The following is a 20,286-nucleotide window of genomic DNA, read 5'->3' on the forward strand; positions in this document are numbered from 1 at the left end:
CCAAGACAGCACCCGCACGGGGAGGGATGTCATGAGTGTGCATGCATGTGTGCGTGTGTGCACGTGCATTTTTTTTTTTTTATACTCACAGTCACTGAGTAAAAGAATTTCTATAGCTCTCTCTAGAGGCAAAAAAAAAAAAAAAAAAAAAAAGAATTAGAAAAAGTGGGGGGAAAAAGCACGTGCCAGTGCCTGGCCCCCACTCCCAGAGCATCTCATGCTTGGCCTCGTGCTCTGCAGCGCGACCAGAGCAGGCGGCCAAGGGCCCCGCAGCCTGGTCACCCTGTGCTGCCGTCACCAACAAACAACGGGAGCAGACGCCTCAGCTTTAAGCAGAGATAAAGCCCAATGTGAGACTTTTTGCTCTGTGGCACTTTGGCTTGCTAGGCGTGTTTGGTGATAGCGGATAGACCTCCCTGTGTGTTTTTGTGCTGTCTCTCTTTCTTACGGCCCATGATTCCCTCTCCAGCGCTCCCTGCGTCCCTCCCTTCGTGCACAGCTCTAAATGAGCTGCGCGTTTTGTCAGTGCTGACTTTCACTGTTACACTTCCAGGGACTTTGCAGTCTTGTTATTCTTAGTGTTAAAATAATAAACAACCGGTTTACAGAATATGCAGCTGTTCCTTTATGCTTATTCTTCTGTAGTCAAAAATCACACACGAATCTGACTGTGGGAGTGCATCTGCGCTGGCCGGGCAGGGCTCAGCGCGGGTGTCCCCAGTGTCGCGCCGAACCGCACTCAGCGCGCAGCACAGATGGGCACACCGCAGCCAGCTCCGAGATGCCGAAACTGCCCCAGCATCGATGCTGACTCCCAGCTGCTGCCGAGGAGCCAGCGCTGGTCGGGGCGATGGGCTGGGGACTCACAGAGGGGCTGCGCAGGGGGCAGAGCGAGCCCCAAACCGGGGTCTGCACCGACCGACTGGCCTTGTCCCGCCTCAGCCGTGGCATCCCCGCAGTGACAGACAGACAGACAGACAGACACACAGACACACACAGACACACACACACACACACACACCAAAAATACCTGACGAGCATGCGTAGAAAGTCAGTAGGTGATAAATAACAGATTCTGAGAGTATTAGCAGCGCAAAAAAAATAGATCTATATCACACTTTTTTACAATTGTAAATGTAATTTGTAAATGTAAATTGCTGTCTCAAGAGAGTGGTTTTTTTTTTTTTTTTTTTTTGCTCCCTCCTCTCCTGCCACTGGCCCCCCCCCCCCCCCGGGTGTCCCATCCGCTTAAAGCAACCGGAAAGATATCCCAGTCAGCAGAAATATACCACGAGCGTAAGCAACTTTTACAGATTTTTTTTTTTTTTTTTTAATTTATTAACCCCCCCCCCCAAAGTTGAAACACAGAGTAACTGGAAAAAAGTCTCTCTCTCTCAACATAGTAGTAAAATGTCTTTATTCCCTCTTAAATACACCTCTAAGACTATGAGCCTATAATTCTGGTTAAAGCTCACTTAATTGAACAGTCCTTATAGGCTTTCCTCATTTGAGAATGAACATTAAATACTGGCTTTGATACAACATCAGGAAAACAGTAGCACAGAGATTTATGACAAGCTTTTGATTCCTCATGAAACTTGGTAGAAACCGATTCGGACCCGACCAGTGCCAGGAGGTGCTTGGGCGAAGGGCCGGAGCCGGCGGCGGCGACGTGGGCACCTTGCGTTGCGGGCTGGTTGGCCCGAAGAGCGGGAATACGCACTGCGCTGCCGGGGGCAAGGCGGTAAAACCCAGCGGAGGAAAGGAAGGAAGCAGCAGGAGAAGTGTCGGCGGCACACAAGCAGATCACCAGCACGGGTGCAGCGGGCAAGGGGCACAAGCAGGAACTTGCCCCATTTGCCATCGGTGCCTGGCGCTGCCCGCGCCTTGGCACGCCGCCCTGCTCAGCCGCTCCCCTACGACCCTGCCAGGAAACTGCTGCCGTTCAGCCCAGTTCAGGGCATCATACTCCATTTAAACTGTCTTTAAAGACGAATTTTATAGCTGTTTCCTCACTCAAAGAAGTCCCCTGCACAGTCCTAAACTGAGGGAAGCTTGTGCACCGGGCACTTTGTTCCCCCCCCCCCCCCCCCCAAAAACACCCGGATCGTTGCCCCGTCTTTGGCAGATGCGGTTGGGGCCCAAGTCTCCCGTGGCACCAGCGCCTGCCCCTGCCTGCCAGCACCGCTTGGAAACACAGTGCATCTCGGCCTACAGGTGAGGCGCCAACCACGGTCACCCTCTGCCTTCTAGGAAACTGACAAATAACATTGAATTAAGTAAAAAAAATACAGGATTTTTCCTGTTAATATGGCTAATTTCTCTTTCAACCAGCTGTCCCCTAAGCTGATGAAGTCATGGTGCAAATGAAGGGAAGCCAGGCCTGATATATATATATATATATATATATATATATATATATATATGCCTTAAGGGGAAAGGATGAAGCCAACTGGAGGGCCACGGCTTGTTCCTAACTCCTGCATCTGCCAGGAGGCAACTGTGAAGCCCCGGGAGGGCACGACAGCTCCCAGCACTGCTGCGATGGCTTCAGGAGAGCGGTGCAGGAGAAGCCGGGAAGAAGCTGCTGCAAAAGGGCAGCTGGGGCGGAGGGAGGGTGTCCATTAACTGGGTAATGGGTTAAGGAGAGAGAAGCCCTGCAGGGAGCTGCTGGTCTGGCTGAAATGACAACAAAAAGCAGCTGAAGAAGGGTCTTGATGACACTCTTGAATTAACACAGCTCCTGGGCTGTGGGCGCTCCCAGCCGGCCGCTGCTCGCCGCCTCTGCCGGTGATGGGAACAGCCGGACCCAACCACCGAGTCAAGCTCTCACATGCTTCCACTTTTCAGCCAAAAACCAGGCTGACGTTTTACTCCCCCTCTCCTCTCCAGTGTGCCAAAGTGTCTAGATGGCCCTCCCAGTCCGAGGAAAGATGTCCCCAGAAAGGAATGTGAGCACAACTGTGGACTAGATCCAGTGAAAAAGACGCTCTGCCTCCAGTGTCTTTTTACTGTCATGTAACAGGGAAAAAATGGTCTGTAAAAACCAGCTGCCCTCCCTCTGCTTAACTAACTGTTGCGTAATTCAGCCAAAAGTGTTGAGAAGACAAACCAGAATATTTTAAGGGAATCTCATTTTGGATTCACCAGTCCCTGGGGCAAGCCAGGAGAGGCAATGAAATACCATCCCCAACACCTTCTGCCAGGAGTGTACAAAACCAAATAATCTTCCCAGACACTTTCCCGACCAACATACGCGAGTCTCCAGCACTTGTCTATATTTTTCACTTACCACTTTTTCTCGCAGTTTTACCTTGCCTTCCCTGCTGCTTTAATCATGCCTTTTTCCCGCTGGCCTCCCCCTCGTTAGGGGCTGAGGCATGGGAAAGAGGCAGCATCACGCGAGTGCCGTTATTGAATTTCCGCACTTGCATCCTGCCCCAGCTGGGCTATAAAAGACTGGGGCGGCCTTCCCGCTCCCTTATTAGCGGGCATGTCTAGCACCGAAGCAGAGGATATCATGTCAACATATGCTGGAAAAATCCAGCAAAAGCTGCAGGGAATGAGAGATTTCTCAGCGCCGGCTCACCTCCAGGATTGAGGGGGCTTCAGCCACAAGCATGCTGCACTGCTGGCTGTTGCGAAGGACGCAGCGCACCTAGGACAACCAATAAGAGCAACCCACCAACGAGCTATCTACACACAAAAAAGAGTGTACCTGCTCCGACGGGTGCCCCCGCACGGACGCAATGCGTTCACCACAGTCAGGCCAGCAGGTTGGTCACTGGAAGTGATTGGTTTTTAGGCACCTCAAGCCGGTCTGCTGGACCAGGTGAGATCTGGCACCAGGAAGCACCCTGGCAGCAGGGCACAGCCGTCCAAAATCCAGGACTCCAAAACGGAGGCAACCTAAACCACCGGTCACTTTAGGACGCTCTGGGTGAAACCCTGGTGGTTGGCGCCCTGGTGAGATGGCCATGGGGAGGACACACAACCTGCAAGAACCGTGGTCGCAATGGGGCACTAGCAGTGGTGCTGGCCATGGTGGGATGGGTCCGCGGCACGCAGTACTTGCACAAGGTGAAGGGCAGTCATCACGGCGAGGAGCCACTCACAGCTCGCTGGGTGTTGGACAACATGGGGAAGACCACAGCACACGAATACACTCACGCACGGCCACCACTGACCACATCTCCTAAATGTGCAGGTCCCCAAGAGCCGTGTTCCTCTTCTCAAACTTCATTTTGAGCTCAGAGACCAGGGCGCTGTGTGCGCCGCCCAGGCCTTTCTTCTTCAGCTGCTTGTTGATGAACGTGGGGGTGAGGGAGCCGGAGACGGTGGGCACATGCCAGGTTGGGGCGGCTGCTGCGGAGGTGAGGGCAGGTGGCGGTGGTGGGCTGGGGGTGGGCGGCAGCGCGGCCCCAGCCTGGGCATTGTTGTTGCTGTTCTCATTCCTGGTGTCCTCCTTGACGATGAACTTCTCAGCGGCGCTGTTGGGCCTCCTGAGCTTCAGCCACTCCATCCGGACCGTCCTGGGCGGGTGCGTCTGCCTCTTTTTTATGATCCTTCTCACCGGCATGATTTTGTTGGACCGCTTATTGCGCCAGAACATGGCAGTGGAGATCATGACCGTTATCATCACCATGATGCCCATGACGCCAGCTAGCACCCCTAAGGCTTTCATGGGGTTATCTTTAGTTTGCATCAAAAAGGCGGCCATAGGCCCTTTGTGAGGAGTCTGTAAAAGAGTACAAAGAAAACACGTGACTTACTTACACTATGGGACAGACAGCGACCCAGAAATTTCATTTGTCCAAAATATGTAACAAGCAGGGTTGGCTAATAGAAGTTGTCTCTAAAAAAAAGTGAGAGTCAAATCACCAATTTCGTTTTGGATGATTTAGATATAGCAGCAGCCTGGGCAAACACTGCAGTATTGTCAGATGACTGTCAAACACGAAAGCTTACAGGCGTCTTACCGCCAAATTAGGACAGATTGCGGCATATCACCATAGTATTTGTTTAAATTGCCTGAGCAAGAAAATAATTGGCGCTAGGATCTCCAGCTGCATTGTTATAATACATTTCAGAATTAATTTCCAAAGAACAATAGTGCTGAACCATTGTGTTGAAATAGAATTTTATGAATAGAAAATGATCTTTCAAAACCAGCTGTAGGTGATACAGAGATGCAGTTTATAGGACTGCTACTGAATACAGCACTGAAAAGATTTTGAGAAAACTCTGCTTTTTAAATTACATTGTACAAACAAGTAGCAGGTCTGTGCTGCATTCTGTTTTCAAGTACTCTTTTACAGATGTATCAAAACTCTTCGAGGTGGCGGATGTGAGTAGAGCTGAAGAGCTTTGTTTTTATAATAAAATAAACAAGCACTAACGTAAGCTACGTATGGCATATTAAGGACAAATGAATGACCAGTTCACTATGCAGCTGAGCACACTGTGCATCTTGAAGGTCCCCGTATAATTTTGCGGATTTTGCCCTGCGGGTGGAGCCTGGATCTTTTCACACTTTTCCAGTACATGATGGCAGAGATCACCATTGTTACAGAAATGGCGGAAAGGACGCCACTTGTGCAAATTCCAAATATTGTCCATGGACGCATCTTGAGGCCTAAAATATAGGATTTTACCCTGGACTTGATCTGGAAATATCAAAAATAAGAGAAATGGCCAACCCAGGCATGATTACATTTGAAAGAGGTCGGTATTTATTATAAATAGAACCAGGGAACTAGAGTAGAACATGTATGGAATAGATAGTATGTAAAATAAGGGGAGCTAAGTGTTTAAATTAGTCACAGGAGATGAGACAGTTGTAATGATGTGAAACTAAATCCAGAAACACTAAAAAAAACAGAAGATAGGAAAAACTTACAAACACCTGGCTGATCAGAGACTGAGGGATAGCAGTGAGACACACAGAGCACCCCTAATGCATGGAGACTTCCTCAGAATAGGTTTCCGGAGGAGTTCATGACAAATACACACTCCTGCAACGTTACCTAGACGGACGCTAGAGTCGGGAAAGGCCGGAATATCCTTCAGAAAATGGCACCCTCCAGGAGGGAATCCTCGCCCAAACTCTGCATGTCTAACAACAGGTAGTCTATATCTTAGTTAGTGGTCTAGGCTCCCAGCATTCGGTCAATGAGGAGAAATAGGCACCTCCAGCAGACAAGCTGTCACTGGTCTGTCTTTGACAAAATAGGTGTCAAAGACAGTGACTATACAGGGAGCCTTGGGACCAGCTTGAACTTGAACATCTGGCTTTTAGATGTTTAAAGCGAGATGAGATGGCTCTCACTGCATGCCTTTAAACTAGGAGACTCATCTCCTCAGCCTCCCTCATCTCTGGAGGGAGACGACTAAGAGTACCCCACAGGATGCTTCAGAGCACCTCTCCTCATTTTTTACACAGGAGGACTAGCTACTTGCTTGAAATCAGATCCCTGAAGTCCGACAATTAAATTCATTAATGCACACCCCCTGTTGTCTTCACTTCACTTATTTATTTTCACAACCTACCTATAACACCTTTTCCAAGACCACTGCTCCCATATTCTGAATGTTTCCTATTACCAAAGAGAAATGGGCAAAGAGATGTTATTGAAATTCATGGATGACCTTACCTTACTGATAAAGACCAATCTTCACCATTTTGCTGTGCAAAGAGTTTTTCCATTATTTAATTAGCGATGGACCTGAGCTAGAAGCCCAAAGCTGAGCAGCCCACAACTTTGGGGGAGACTGGATTCAGATCAGCTTTGTTGTTCTGCATTAGATGGATTTTGTGCACTTAAATCCCATCAGATGACAGAAATTCTACCCTAGCTCACTTAACTCTGTGAGAAAGTCTGATGAATTAAGTGTCAGATAAATCCTGCTAAGTAGTACATGACCTGAGATGAGTCCATTTATTATAACTGTTGTCAAGAGCTATTCTGCAGCATGGCACTGAAGGCTAAATAGTACAGGACCAACACAAGGAGATGACATATACTTAAGAAGATGCTATGTATCAGTAGCAATTATTTGACTAGCTACTTGAAAATCATGAATAAATGGGATTAGATATAACTACCTGTCTATGTTGTCAGAGTAAAACAGTTCCAGGGATGTTTTGATGGGGAATCATATGGAGAGTTTCAGAACTCAGCTTCATTCGGTGCCACAGGTCTCACCAAGCTCAGCACCTGTTTGGAGTTTCTAGTTACAAACAGGTGATTAACATCAAAGCTAAAAACCATTAACAGGTAGATGGTTCCGCCTATACGCTAGTTACTGGGTCTGCACTATATAAAGGATGGTATTGACTCATCCTTGGATGATGAGTCTCTTGTGATGTTTGTGTAAAAACATTAGGCATTTTGCAAGCTTACAGTGGAAAGCTTGCTGCAGGACAACCAGGAGCAGAGACTTGCAAAGTCACCCTGGAGTGGCATCATCTTAGCCAGCCTGCAGGGAGGCTTACGGTAAGCGTGTGTGTCACTAAAAAGCTTGTCTGTGTAATTGCTGTGGCCCAGTTGATTAACACATGGCCTGGGTTGGAGAGTGTTCTGAGCATCCTGCTACAGTGAAAGTCTGGGGCATTTGGACATCTAAATTTAAGCACTTTGGCTCTAAGCCCTGCACCCTCAGCACACCTGCAAGTCTTTGTATTGGTTAGTGACAGCACATCAGAACTGGGTCACCAAATAGCACCACTTTGCTGTTATTTTTTTCTAAGAGGCATATTGCATTTTGAAGAGTGCTGATTTTTCTTGTAAACATTAAACAAGGGCAGATACACAGTGAAATGAAAGCTGGTATGAGAAGTGCTATCATCTCTCTGAGGGACAGAAACTGGAAGAAAAATTCTGTTTTAATAGCTGTCAGAGGAGTTAAAATACCACTGCTCATGAAAGATAATACTCTGATGGCTTTTTGCTGTGACTTCAGTTATAATGAAAACTGGCCCAGAGAAGAGTTGGGAACATTTAGAGGGTTTAAAGAACTGTGGCAGAAGTTTGGATATAGCTAAGCCGTTCGTATCAACTTTGAGAAAGGAAAAGTCCAAGGTGGGGACAAGAACACAATTAAAAAAAACTAAATCAACATTTTGGATTAAAAGATGTTATCAGCTGTTTTCTACCTAACACACTGCTGGATCTGGGGTCGCCCTGCTCTTGTCCTTGCAGCTGCCCTGTCCCCTACAGCAAAGCTCCTAAACCTGCCCCCTGATGGGTGCGGAGGTGCCCGGCTGCCGCCGGGGCTCAGCAGCCCGCGAGGGGCCGCCCAACACCGACACGCGCCCTTGCGCTGCCCTCAGCGCTGCAGTTCGAGGGCTCTCAGGATGCTTTTGGGCTGCGTATCCGAGGGGCAGGCGGGGGAGACCACCCCTCCGCAACACGTGGGGCTTATCCCCACCATCCTTCCCCCACAGCCGCTGCCGCCTCAAACCCTGAGTTTGCCGAAGAGGATTCCCAGGGCTCTTTTTGCTCCTGAAACGCTGACCGATTGCCGCTGCCTTTCTCTCTCCCGCCGCAGCAGTTTGCAGCGTGCCGGCATCCCCCTCCTGGTAGCTCTCCAAGAGCCTTTCAGGCGTGTGGGCTTCCCTGGGCAGCTCGAGTGGGTGGCACGTCCCGGACCGGGACTGGGCAGATGCGTTCGGTTGAGCTGTTCAACCACGAGCGCCTCCAGCTAAGGCTCCCCAGCTATGTTTAGCAGCCTAAGTGAGTGGGCGAAGCGGCTGAGCAGCCAAGCTAGCACCGATCACAGACGACGCAGGCCGCGTCGACACGAGCGCAGGGCGACGGGAGCGAAGGGACGCGCGGCAGACGCGCACTCCCCATCTGCAGTAAAACACGAGCTGCCCCCTCCGGCGCCCATCCCAAAGGGCAGCGTGTGCACGAAGGCTGCATCTACATCACTTTGCAATATGAAAATGAGCCCGGGGCAGGACTTCTTAAATTGCATAAACCTTCTCTGCCCAATTCTTCCTAACGTCCATGTAACTGTGGAGAGAGCAGGCTAACTGCCCTGCAAATGCAGCAAAGGATGTCGAGTGCCATCAGCACGCCACAATTCCCATGGCTGCGGAGCTGGTAAGGGAGAGGAGGAAAGATCCAAATTAACTCCCAGAAGATACTGTTCGTACTTTACAGTTGCAGCAATCTAAAACTAAGACTCACCAGTTACATTTACAAGTCTAAAGGAGTGGCCAAAGCTATTAAGAACCAAAGATATCACAGATTATGCTGTCTAAACATGGACTTAAACCTCAGTGAAGAGCTGTAAATAAATGCCCCCACATCCTTGCAGAACCTCAGGGGAGCCATGAAGAGACAGGGATCCCCCTCGACCAGACCAAACTTCAGGATCAAGAGGAGGGATCAGGTATCACTGAAATCTCTGCAGGAATAGATTTTTCAGTGAGACATAATGGTAAAAAAGAGTGTTTTTCAGCATATCTTTCTTATTCTGTTGAGAAACAGAATCATTGAGCACTCAATACCAATTTCCATAAAAACAGACTCTGTTAAATTAAACAGCCCCTGGAACTTTTTATTGCTGTATTATTCCAAGAGCAAAAGGTCCTTTTGATGTGCAATACTGCTGAACTTAGCTGCAAGGCATCTATCTTGAAGGGTGCAGTCTTGTGCTAATTGCAATGGTAAATGTTAATCAGAAAATATGCCTGTTTAATTACTTGGTGTGATTAACACTGCAGGAAACCTCCAGAGGATGCCTTCAAAAAAATCCTCCTTATCCAAAATCAGTAATACAAAAATGCCCACCAAACTGCTAACTTAAACTGCAGACTGCCAGAGCACAGAGTGTTTATTTTGCTGTGATGCTCTTGGATTAAAAAAAAAAAGGCAAATAACTACAAGCAATGAAAGACGTAATGGAGAACAGTACAAAAACTTACGGAGGACATGGTATGAGATCAGTACTGCAGGTCCTGCTGAAGAGACCTACTCAAATGGAGAAGGAAGATGCTGTTGCTACGTCAGCTTATGTGATGGGACTTGGCACGGAGAAAAGAATGGGAAGGCGGGAATAGCTGTGTCCGAGAGGAACCCATGTCTCTGGGGCCTGGCCTGCTTCCCTTTCACACCCTGCCGGGAGTGCAGGGGCGAAGGGGCCTCCCACACCTCGTGCCAAATCGGCACCCCTGGAGAGGGAGGAAGGAGGCAGGAGGGGCACTCTGCAGGAGATGCCTCTTTATCAGGTGCTGTAGTGTCACATAAATGCTCCTGATAAGGGATGTCAGTGGGATACGAGGAGACAGAAGACAGAGCTTGTAATATATAAAGAAGCATTGGGCTCATTTTGACCAACCAACAAGAAAGCCAACTGCTGCCTGCAGGAAGAGATTTGCATCTTTGCCCACTGTGCATGTGGTCCAGAGACTGTCAGGCTAGTGATGTGTTTCTCCCTCACATTAAAGCCCATTTCTTCCTGCTGGTACACACTTAAAGGCATGGCAAGGCAGTTACAATAAATAAAAATCATGCAAGCATGCACTGCTCACCATAAATTGCTACTTATTCTTTGGTGGATGTAAAAGTTGAATAACAGGAAACTCATCCCATGTGCACAGTCTTTCAAAGTCATCTTGTGTTGTCTGCTGATAATACTGCAGTTATTAAACTTGCATCCAAATTTCTATGCACTTTAAAACATTTCTATAAAGGTGGCTCACTTCTCCCATTTCACCTAGACTGACTTGCAAAACTGGTCTGGTGTATTTCATGCTGTCCACAGCTACTTTCCACTCCCTTTTTGTAGGGGGAAAAGACTCCCCCCACCCCCAACTGAAATAAAAAAAATATCAGAAATTCAGCAGTTGGGATTTACCTTTACTCTCAGGAGTCTGCAGACCCTACTCTGCATTTAGCTCTAACAAACAGATGCAAGGAAGTCATCTCTGAACTACATTATGCTCCTATCTTTGCAATCTCTCTGACCAAGATGGCTTTTACATTTGTGGCTGTAGAATCTAGTTTTACTACAAGGATCTAGAAATACCACGTGTTACAGATCTACCAAAAAAAGGGGTAGTGATGGCTGGCAACCTTTTGTCTGTTAACTTCAAATCCTGAAGCATTTTTAAAGTGCTCTCAGAAATGAAGCAAAAAGTGACTTCTCTTTGATGCTGCTCGAGGATTATCCCTCATGAGGATTTTTCTAAGATACTTGCTTACCTCCTCTGTGATATCAATCTTCAGAACTGCTGTGGTACTGAAGGAGGGGGAGCCTCGGTCTTTGGCCTGCACCACCAGCGACCATATGCAGTCCTTGTTCTTTGTGATGTTGTGGATGATGTCCAGAGAACGGATGTAGGATTTCAGCTTGATCTCCCCAGTGCTTTGGTCTATATCAAATACATTGGCTGGATCTGCTTGCATGATGGAATAGTCCACAATGTTGTTGGGTTCTTCTGCATCTTGGTCTATAGCCTGATAGAGGAAGGGTACAGAACAAAGATGTTACTGTTTGTATCTTGCCTGAAGACAACACTCGAAAGGTTTCTGAGCATTCACTTCAGATAATATCCCTGCTTTGAGATTACTGGGCTGTTATTGTGTGGTCTTGGAAACAATTTTGCCTTTCCCATGCTACATTTTCTAGTGAAAAACAGCAGGACTAGAGCTCTTTTTGTATAAATGATTTCTATTTGAGATTAAAGCAGTGGAAAAACTGAATCATAACCTATCTGTAGAATGCAAATTGCCCATTACTGGGGAGTTTCCTATACAGAATGGGGACAAATATTAAGTAAATAGAGAGCAATGCGATCAGCTCCACTCTCTTCAAAGTAGAGCTACCTTAATCTTTATGCTGTGGTAGTTATTTTATGCAGCTTTAGGTGTTGTGTAATCAGGCTTGATTATATGCATTCAAATATGTGCAATGTAGGGTGGTTTGCTCCTTTGCCTATGAATTGTTTTTTTGTTTGTTTGTTTTTTTAAAAAAACAACTCCTGTTCCACAGATCACTGTAGTGGATCACTACATACCATTCTGCAAAAGGAAGGGAAAGGAACTTGTGAGGTTGAGGTCAGTGGCATGGCAGGAAAGTCAAGTATTCAAAATTCTGTACTTTTATTTGGTCAACTTATTTGGGCTGCTTCTGATCAAAGACTGTATAATCCAGCATCCTGCAGCAGACTGTTCAAATACTGTAACTGAATTTTATCTTTTGCCTATAGAACTATATTTCTCTTCTCAGCAGTTTGTCAATACTATAATTCCATGTTTTAATCCATTTGTTACATACGTGCAAAATAAAGATCCAGAAAAAGCCAACTTTCAGCCATTCATCATGATCCCAGAGCAATAAATGGCAGAGCTGGAGGTTCTCCAAAGCACTCTGCTTTGTGACGCATGGTGTTGTGTCTCACCTCTATCTTCACTGGTGACCCGATGATCATCGTCTTTTCCTGGATGTTCTCGTTGAACTCTGGAGAGTGGTCATTGACATCTAGCACAGTGATAAACACTTCAGCCAAGCTGTACTTCCCATCTGTGTCCTCTGCCTTCACGTAGAAATTGTACTTGGAGTTCACTTCAGCATCTAACGTAGCCCAGGGCTGGGTGTAAATTATACCTGTTGATGGGTGGATTAAGAACCTGGAAAAGAAGCATGGAAAGACTTTTGGAATTCTTGGACACTTAATCTGTGTTTATAACCTGGAGTGTAGGTGGGTTCTAAATCTTGAATTTGCCCCAAAATTGGTATTCTACACCTAACTCATGGCTGACTGATGGACTGTACGCTTAGTGGTGTTCTGTGGCTTTCACTGCAAGTCAAAATAGCCATATGCACCCCCCTTAAAAAAAAAAAAAAAAAAAAGCCTGTGCAAGCTGGAAGTCCTCAGGCCTGAGGCAGCCTTTGCTGTTTCTGTGCCCGGCTTTCCCTGCCTAACGAAGTGGCATGGAAACCGGGAGGGCTCAGAGGAGCAGGTGCATGTCCAGAACTGGAAGGATACAGCTCACTAGATCTTTGGTCTCTCCTCTACACAATAACAAACAGCCTCATCAAGGCAAGGCTGGGGTAAAGGAAAAGAACTTGGAGATGCCTTTCTCTCACTACTGCCTCAGCTGTGCTGAGAGCTGAACTGAGCCCAGATGGTTTAATGTAGATGAGCTGTTCTGAGGATCTGGGCTGGGAAGTAGCTGAGATCTTTGTGCATCGTGCTGAAAACGGACCTAAAAAGTTGCCAGTTCACAAATCATTCTATCTATTTTTGGCTCGTTCCTTTAGGCTTGAAAACTAGAGAATGATCAGTGAAGCTTTTTTATTCATTGTGCATTAGCCATTTTAGCTGAATTTTTTGTTAAAGCCTATGTCCTATTGAAATGTTCAGTGTGATGGCCTTCTCCCACAGTGATTTCTTTGTGTTAAAACATTAAAGAACTGCCTATTTGTTCAGTTTATAAAGACAATGTATTAGATCATGTCCTAATAAATTAAGATTGACGGATATCCCCTCAATAGCTGAAGGAAGCGTGCTGCATGTCATATTTAAGCTCTTAGCTTCTCAGAATGGATAAGAAAAATGGCTGCTCTCAAATCCCAGAAAGTGCAGGGCAAAATATCCCCCCCCAGAAATATCACGTTTCCACAGACCGGCAATGGGGTGGAGTGAATGTTCAGATTTATCTGTAGCAAGTTCAATTCTACGCATTTGTAATTAATGAGACACTGTCAAGAGTGACAGGCAAAAGCTTGCATTTATAGAGAAGATACTAACACAATGCCTTTTTTAAATGGACTGTCAGCATAGGCTCCAAACAGTGGGGTTTTTAACAAATGGAAGGTTTTATATATCCTTTAATTAATGTAAAGGATAACAAAATATTTCTGTATTCCAACTGAGAGCTCAATTGAGAATGATTATAAAGAGGCACTTAATCCAGAAACATCAGCTGTTTGCATTACCCTGTTAAATACAAATACAAGTCCTGATGAAAGCCAAGATGCTGAGGTGGAAAGTACTGTCCAGCTCAGGGTAGAAGACAGTGCCTGTGCTGAGTGCCTCCTTACAGCCCAGTCCAGCCTAACCATGCAGAGAGGACTCTCTTCATCCTCATTTTAGAGATGAAGAACAGAAGTACTGAGATGTAAAGAGATTACAGCAATGTACTCCATTCCCGCTGGCAGCTTGGATGTAGGATTACTGAAGTAATGGCTATATCTTCAAAAGCTAGCACTATTCCTCTTATTCTAGTAAAACTCATCTTTTTGCCAATGTACTGATGTAGCCCCTGAGACACAAGAATCATGCTCCTAACTGAAACTCTTAAATCTGCATATGAACTGTCTGTTAGCAGATCTGGAGATCCAAGAGCCAGGAAATCAGTCCAGCTTTGGAGAGCCATGCCAGCCTGGCACAAGCAAAGGGGGGGGGGGAAAGTCATACTTAAGGGGAAAAATGTCCACACAGCTTAATTTACTCATTTAACAGCATGAGAACAGTGAGTCAGAACATCCCTATAACACCAATCAGAATAAACTTACACTCACATTTTTTTCTAAATCCTTTGTCAACAACCTTTACAAGCTTCTTTGCACCAGCTGTTATATTTTAAACCTGAGAGGTCTGACTGTAAGACATGACCTTTGCCTGCTTGCCTCTACCCAGTTAGCAGCTAGCTTAAGGACTTAGTGAGAAGCTCAAAATAATTCATCCTGGAAATGCTCCCATATGTATATCCTTCTGGCTACAGAAGAGGTTCACCCTTAACATCTTGGATTTTGGACTTTGATTGTGCATCCTAAATAGCATTCACCTTAACAAGAGGAGTTCAGCTTTTAGTCCAGACGGATAATGTACAGAGAAAAACAGACTCTGGGCAGGAGTGCCTGAGCAGCTTGTTCACTTGTAAGTTCTTCCCTGCAGCCCCCCACGTCCAGGAGCTGCAGCTTCCAGCAGCAATATCTATGGTGGCTGGTAAAGCCAGAGGAGCCCCAACCAACTGGCCAGGGCAACTGCTGGGATGAAAGCAGTGTGGGAGAAACTGATGCCTCATGTGCTTTTCCCCACACACTTTGTTCAAAGACAGGGAGATGGAGCTAGGCATCATTACGAAATCAAATAAGCATAAGATTCCCTTCTTTTCTGACCTAGAGCTATTAGGTTTAAATACAAGAAATGCTTTAAACACCCAATGCAGCTGGCCTCCAAAGCTAAAGGTTATATCCTTGAAAGTCTTGTCATCTTTGATTTATTTTGACAAGAGTTGAAACGGAACTATTTGTACAGCTATAGGGAAAGGGAGGGGGAAAGAGTAAAGGATTTTCTTTTTCCCAGAATTGACTTTTCATAACAACCAGACCAAAAACTCCTCTTCCTATTACAAGCATTTTTCAAATGGTGATTTGAACAGATCCTGTGCAGTGGTACTTCAGCTGTCTTATGTCTCTTTGGGGGGTGAATATTCTCTGGGTAAAACTCCATGGATTTATGAAGCAGATGTTTAATGATTGCACTAGTTCTTCTGTTGTTTTCACAGAACTCATAAAGAACATGGCATAAATGTCCTTGGAAATGAGCAGGTCAAGACATCAGCTGTTGTTTTTGCCTGCCTGTTCTTTTTTTAAAAAATTCTTTTAAAACTCTGCTCAAATATAGTGGTGTTGTGTGTTTTTCTTATTTATTTATTTATTTTTTTTACTTACAAATCTGCTCCTGTTCCATAGATAGAATACTTGACTTCTCCCCAAAGTCCTGAATCTGGATCTGTAGCCTTAAGAAAAGAAAATAATAGGGTCATCCTTCACTAAATTGCAAAAAGAAATATATTCATGTTTCTCTCAACAACAGGCTACTTCAAAATCCAAATGCTTTTCCCTCCTTTTTGCCAGAATGTTTTTAGGGGGAAATCACACAAACAAACATGCAGGTATACAACTGCAAAATCTAACACAAGCAAATGTCACTGGGTGTCCCAAGAAAGCTGCTGAGATGCCTGTCTTTCTGCCAGGCTGGTGCCCAGAGGCCGTAACTGGGAGGAAGCCACTAGATGGCTCCATATATTGACATTTAACAGATCCTTCCTTTAACAGAAACGAAACTAATCTCAATGACACAAATAAACTGCCCATTCTTAAGTCTCCCTCATTATCAGTTAAATATTAATATATGCTCCCTGGCCAAAATTATTTACTTTAAATAGAGGATTTTTTCTAAGTCTCTGCTTGTTTAATTGGTTTAAATGAAATTAATGCATAGCAATTATTTCAATCTATACATAATATTTTAGCTGTGCTTATGTTTTAATCACTCTTGTGTCTGTGGGACTTTTAGTAATGCAGATACTATATTGGATGCCATCTTTGTTCTGAACTCTTGCTGGCTTCCTCTCTTAGCTCGGGATTAGGAAAGCCACTGATTTGGTGACAGCTACTGCTGTAAGCCCCTCCTTCTTTGATGCATCTGAGGAGGCGTTATATTATTGCATTGTACTCGGCCATCAAAATTCACAGTGGCGGCGGACAGCCCATTCATCTTCCTGTTTAAGTATTTGGTGCTTCTTTGGAAACCTGGAGCAATGTCTTTGATTCCTGCATGGCTGGTGCAACACACCTGCAGCCTTGCTGACATGTGCTTTTGGTTCTTCAACATGAGCTGGGCAGCTTCCCTCGGCCCCGAAGTCTGACCGCAGTCTGTTCTTCTGGAAATGCCTAACTTTGCCTAAAACATCTTGCACAGCTGGGACTCCTGCCAGAATAGTCATGCTGAGTACTTGGAGTACCCCACTCAGTGAATATGGGTCAAGCAGTGGGTTGGTACCACATGACAGTAACTTCCACATGGACTCTTCAGCTGTGCTCTCCTCTTCACCTTGGCTCAGAAGGGCTAGTTTTGCTGCTTTGGCAACTTTTTTTTAATTTCCTTTTTTTGCTGGCCACCTCCTGGAATTTTTTCTTCCTCTTGCTGCAAAGATAGTGGTATTTGGGAGTCTCCATTTTCTACAGCTTTCCTTTTAGTTTCCTCTAATATTCCTTTTTTTTGTATTGTTTTTGTTTCATTTCCTCTTTCATTCTTCTGTCCTTAAAATCTGCCCTTAGTTCTGGCCATTTCATTTTCTTTGTGAATTGAGGCCACCCTATGTTGGGGATCTCTGGCAACTTGCCTCCGTCACCCTTATCTCCAAGGTCTCTGCGAGGTGACTTGTGTCACCCCCCCGATTCCCACGTGGCTAGGAGCTTTCTCGGCTTTGCGGCATGAGATCTGCCTCCAGCTGCTGTATTAAATAGACACAGCTTGGGTACAATGACTGGAAATGCTTCTCCAGCACTTCTCCAGCCCTTGTAATATCCTGATTTTCTTCCTAGGACAATGGGAGATACTAGAAAATATGTAAGCATATTCTCCCCACTGTGAGAAGATCCTTACACAGGGATTTTTAGTGTTATATTCTTGCCTTCGTTAACTGTCTAATTATGTATTTAGCAGCCAGGTTCCTCCCAGGAGGAGGAGGCTAATACTCTACTTAGCAGCCATTTTGTTTTCTTTTTACCCATACTTAAGCAAGCAAATCCAGTAAATCCAATTCCACTTAGTCACAACTGATCCTCCTGCTAGACACTGATTTGACTGGGTCTTTCTTAGTACTCACTGACCATGTGATTTGTCTTAAAAGCAGGTGGCCTTTAATTAAAAACTGAAGTAAAATTGTTGTTCTGAAAAATATTTGAATAAAACTTTATTTTATCAGAACTGGTTTTTTTTTGTTGTTGATTCTGGAAAGCTGGAGCTTAGTCCAGAAGTTGAACAGTGAGTAAGATTTGCCAGTTGCCATTGTCAACTATTTTTAAGGTACTTGCTAGTATACTGATTTTGACTGCCTCAACAAATAGCTGGTCAAGACAGATGAATCTCTTAAGAGTTGAATAAAACTTACTGTTACAGCGACTACGTTTGAGCCCCCTGGGGAGTTCTCAGGGATCCTGGCAACGTAGTAGTCGGAGGAGAACTTCGGGACATTGTCGTTGGTATCCAGTAAGCGTATCCCTACATCAGCTGTTGAGCTGAACTTCTCAGGTGTGTTCACCTCTATCGCGAGAAGCTAAGAAGAGGACATACAGAATTTATTACTACAAAGTAGCTATTATCACCTCTTAAAGCAGCTTCCTTCCACTACCCACATTGGTGCATTTTAGCCCGGTTGGATCAGACAAGCCAGAAACAGGGAGAATATGAGCTACATGAGTGAGCAACATATGACCATTTGTGCCTGCTTGCAATGGGCAATCAAGCTGTGTAAAGAAGATTTCAAACCTGTGTATACATATTAGACTTTACACAACAGATGTGACCAGTCACAACTAACCAACATGGCTCAGAGAGGACATAACAAACACCTGCAAAGGCCCACCCCGGGCAGCTCTGGTGAGGAAGGGTTCTCAATAGGCAACTTGCCTGGAAACTGGCCTGAGCACATATTTGATAATTCACGCCCAAAGTCTTGGACTAGCATTTTTCCACAGGACTTAGCACTGTCTGTTTTCTCTCTTATTCTTGGTCTAACACAAAACACTAGCAGAGTGTCTACTGTGTCTCTGTTTATTTCTCAGCAGATTAGGGGAACATCAACAGAAAGCCTGACAGCAACCCTATCACTCGTGCGGTGTGAGACTGAGCAAAAAAGAGGCAGGGCACTTAACTGAGATACAAGAGGCTCGACTGAAAATCTAGCTGGATGGGTTTTAATCCCCAGCAGACAGAAGTTGCAGTGGTTCCCCCAAACGAGATGAATGACTAACTGAATGCTGAGCTTCAGGCGGTAGAGTAGGGCTCTTGCAGTGTCCCCTGCTCCCCTCTGCATATCCTGCTAAAGCCCCTCTGCACCTGGCTGAGATAACGGGTTGCTGAAGCTCTTCTTCCCCTTCGCTGGGTGTGTGGTCTCTCTCCTGCTGCAGACACTTCACTTCACACCAGCAGTGACACCACTTACTGGGCGCTGGGGCACACACAGCCTTCGGGTCCTTGCGCTGCCCGCTTCAGAGACATTCGTACCCACATACCACCTCGAGGTGACAGGTTTTTTGGGGGGCAGAGGAGGCTCAGTTTAAGTAGGCAGGGATAAGGCTATCTCAAATATTATCTGCTGGAGCTGTTCCCATTGTGTAAATATTTTAAAACATTAGAAATAAACAGTGAAAGGATCTTGGAGAAATTCAGTTGTAAGGATTGCTTGGACTTATACAGGGTAAATCTGTTCTAAGAGGGGAATTTGGTTATTACACCTCTTCGATAACTACTGTGCTTGGGAGTCTATGAATGGTGTTTCAGCAACAAAATTTTTTAAAGGCACAGTCATAAAAAACCAAAAAAACCTCCTCATGAGCAATCTCAGCTCCTAAAGCAGCACACAGATAAAATCCTCATTGCTTAACATGTATGTGGATTTAGAACTAAACAACTACAGTGTCTGCAGAGAAATCATCTTTGCTGATGGAAGCAGCCCCTGTCTTAGAATATATTAGGAGGGTTTAGTATTTTGACTTCGTTTTCTACATTCATTTTTATTTTCTCTCCTTCTAGCAACCATAGTCCAGCTATGTCAACAGGTTAATGACACCCTCCTTCAAGGCAGGGTCTTTGTCGGTTCACTTGCCTGCGATGCACTGTGCAGAGCTATGATGTTATACACAGGGAGAGGAAAAAACAGCATAGAGCTGTTGCTTCCCAAGACTACACAGCAGCAGTTAATACAAATGCTTGAACAACACACTGAGGTATCATCTTCAAAGTGGCAGATGAACTTTTAAAACAGATTCTGACTTTGGTAACTGAAGACAACCCCGGCCTCATTTGGGTCTGGTCTGTAGGAGCCGCCAGCACCTGCAGAAGACGAGGGACAGGCCCCAGCTACGGCTGAGGAGGGACGATGCAAGGAGATGGGAGGTTTGGCCCCCAGGACAGCACCATCTGGCCCCCGTGGCGGAGCCTGAACCCTGCTTTTGCTCTACGAGGCCAGACTGGAGGGGCCAGAGGCACAGAGGGTCACAGCTGCCATACCCAGAGACACCAGCTCCAGCTCCTGGCCAGCTGAACAGGGAGGAGGTCCTGGCTACCAACTGCATTTAAGGGCAAGCTGTAGCTGGAGGGCAGATTTTCTCAAGTAGCCATTGCCTCGGCCAGTTCTTCAGTGCAGTTCCAGTCAAATTAGCTTTAATTACTCTCTGGCATCGTTACTGGTCAATAATAAACCAGAGAGGAAGAACCGCTGCTTACAGAAAAAATAGCTCTTCAAAGCTGCTGTG

At 45.7% G+C, this 20,286-nt stretch overlaps 1 protein-coding gene across 1 annotated transcript in view; it reads right to left on the bottom strand.

Moving 5' to 3' along the window:
• Positions 1-2,434: 2,434 nt before the first annotated feature.
• CDHR1 (cadherin related family member 1) overlaps positions 2,435-20,286 on the bottom strand; it is a 46,544-nt gene continuing 28,692 nt past the window's right edge. The window contains exons 12-16 of the mRNA XM_067299826.1: positions 17,922-18,086; positions 15,694-15,761; positions 12,413-12,641; positions 11,214-11,468; positions 2,435-4,738 (exon numbers count right to left, since the gene is read on the bottom strand). Coding sequence (XP_067155927.1) covers positions 4,196-4,738; positions 11,214-11,468; positions 12,413-12,641; positions 15,694-15,761; positions 17,922-18,086 — 1,260 coding nt within the window. The 3' untranslated portion in view covers positions 2,435-4,195. The remainder of the gene's footprint in view (positions 4,739-11,213; positions 11,469-12,412; positions 12,642-15,693; positions 15,762-17,921; positions 18,087-20,286) is intronic.

Source organism: Apteryx mantelli, chromosome 7, assembly GCF_036417845.1.
Source record: "Apteryx mantelli isolate bAptMan1 chromosome 7, bAptMan1.hap1, whole genome shotgun sequence".
NCBI classification, from domain to species: Eukaryota; Metazoa; Chordata; class Aves; order Apterygiformes; family Apterygidae; genus Apteryx; species Apteryx mantelli.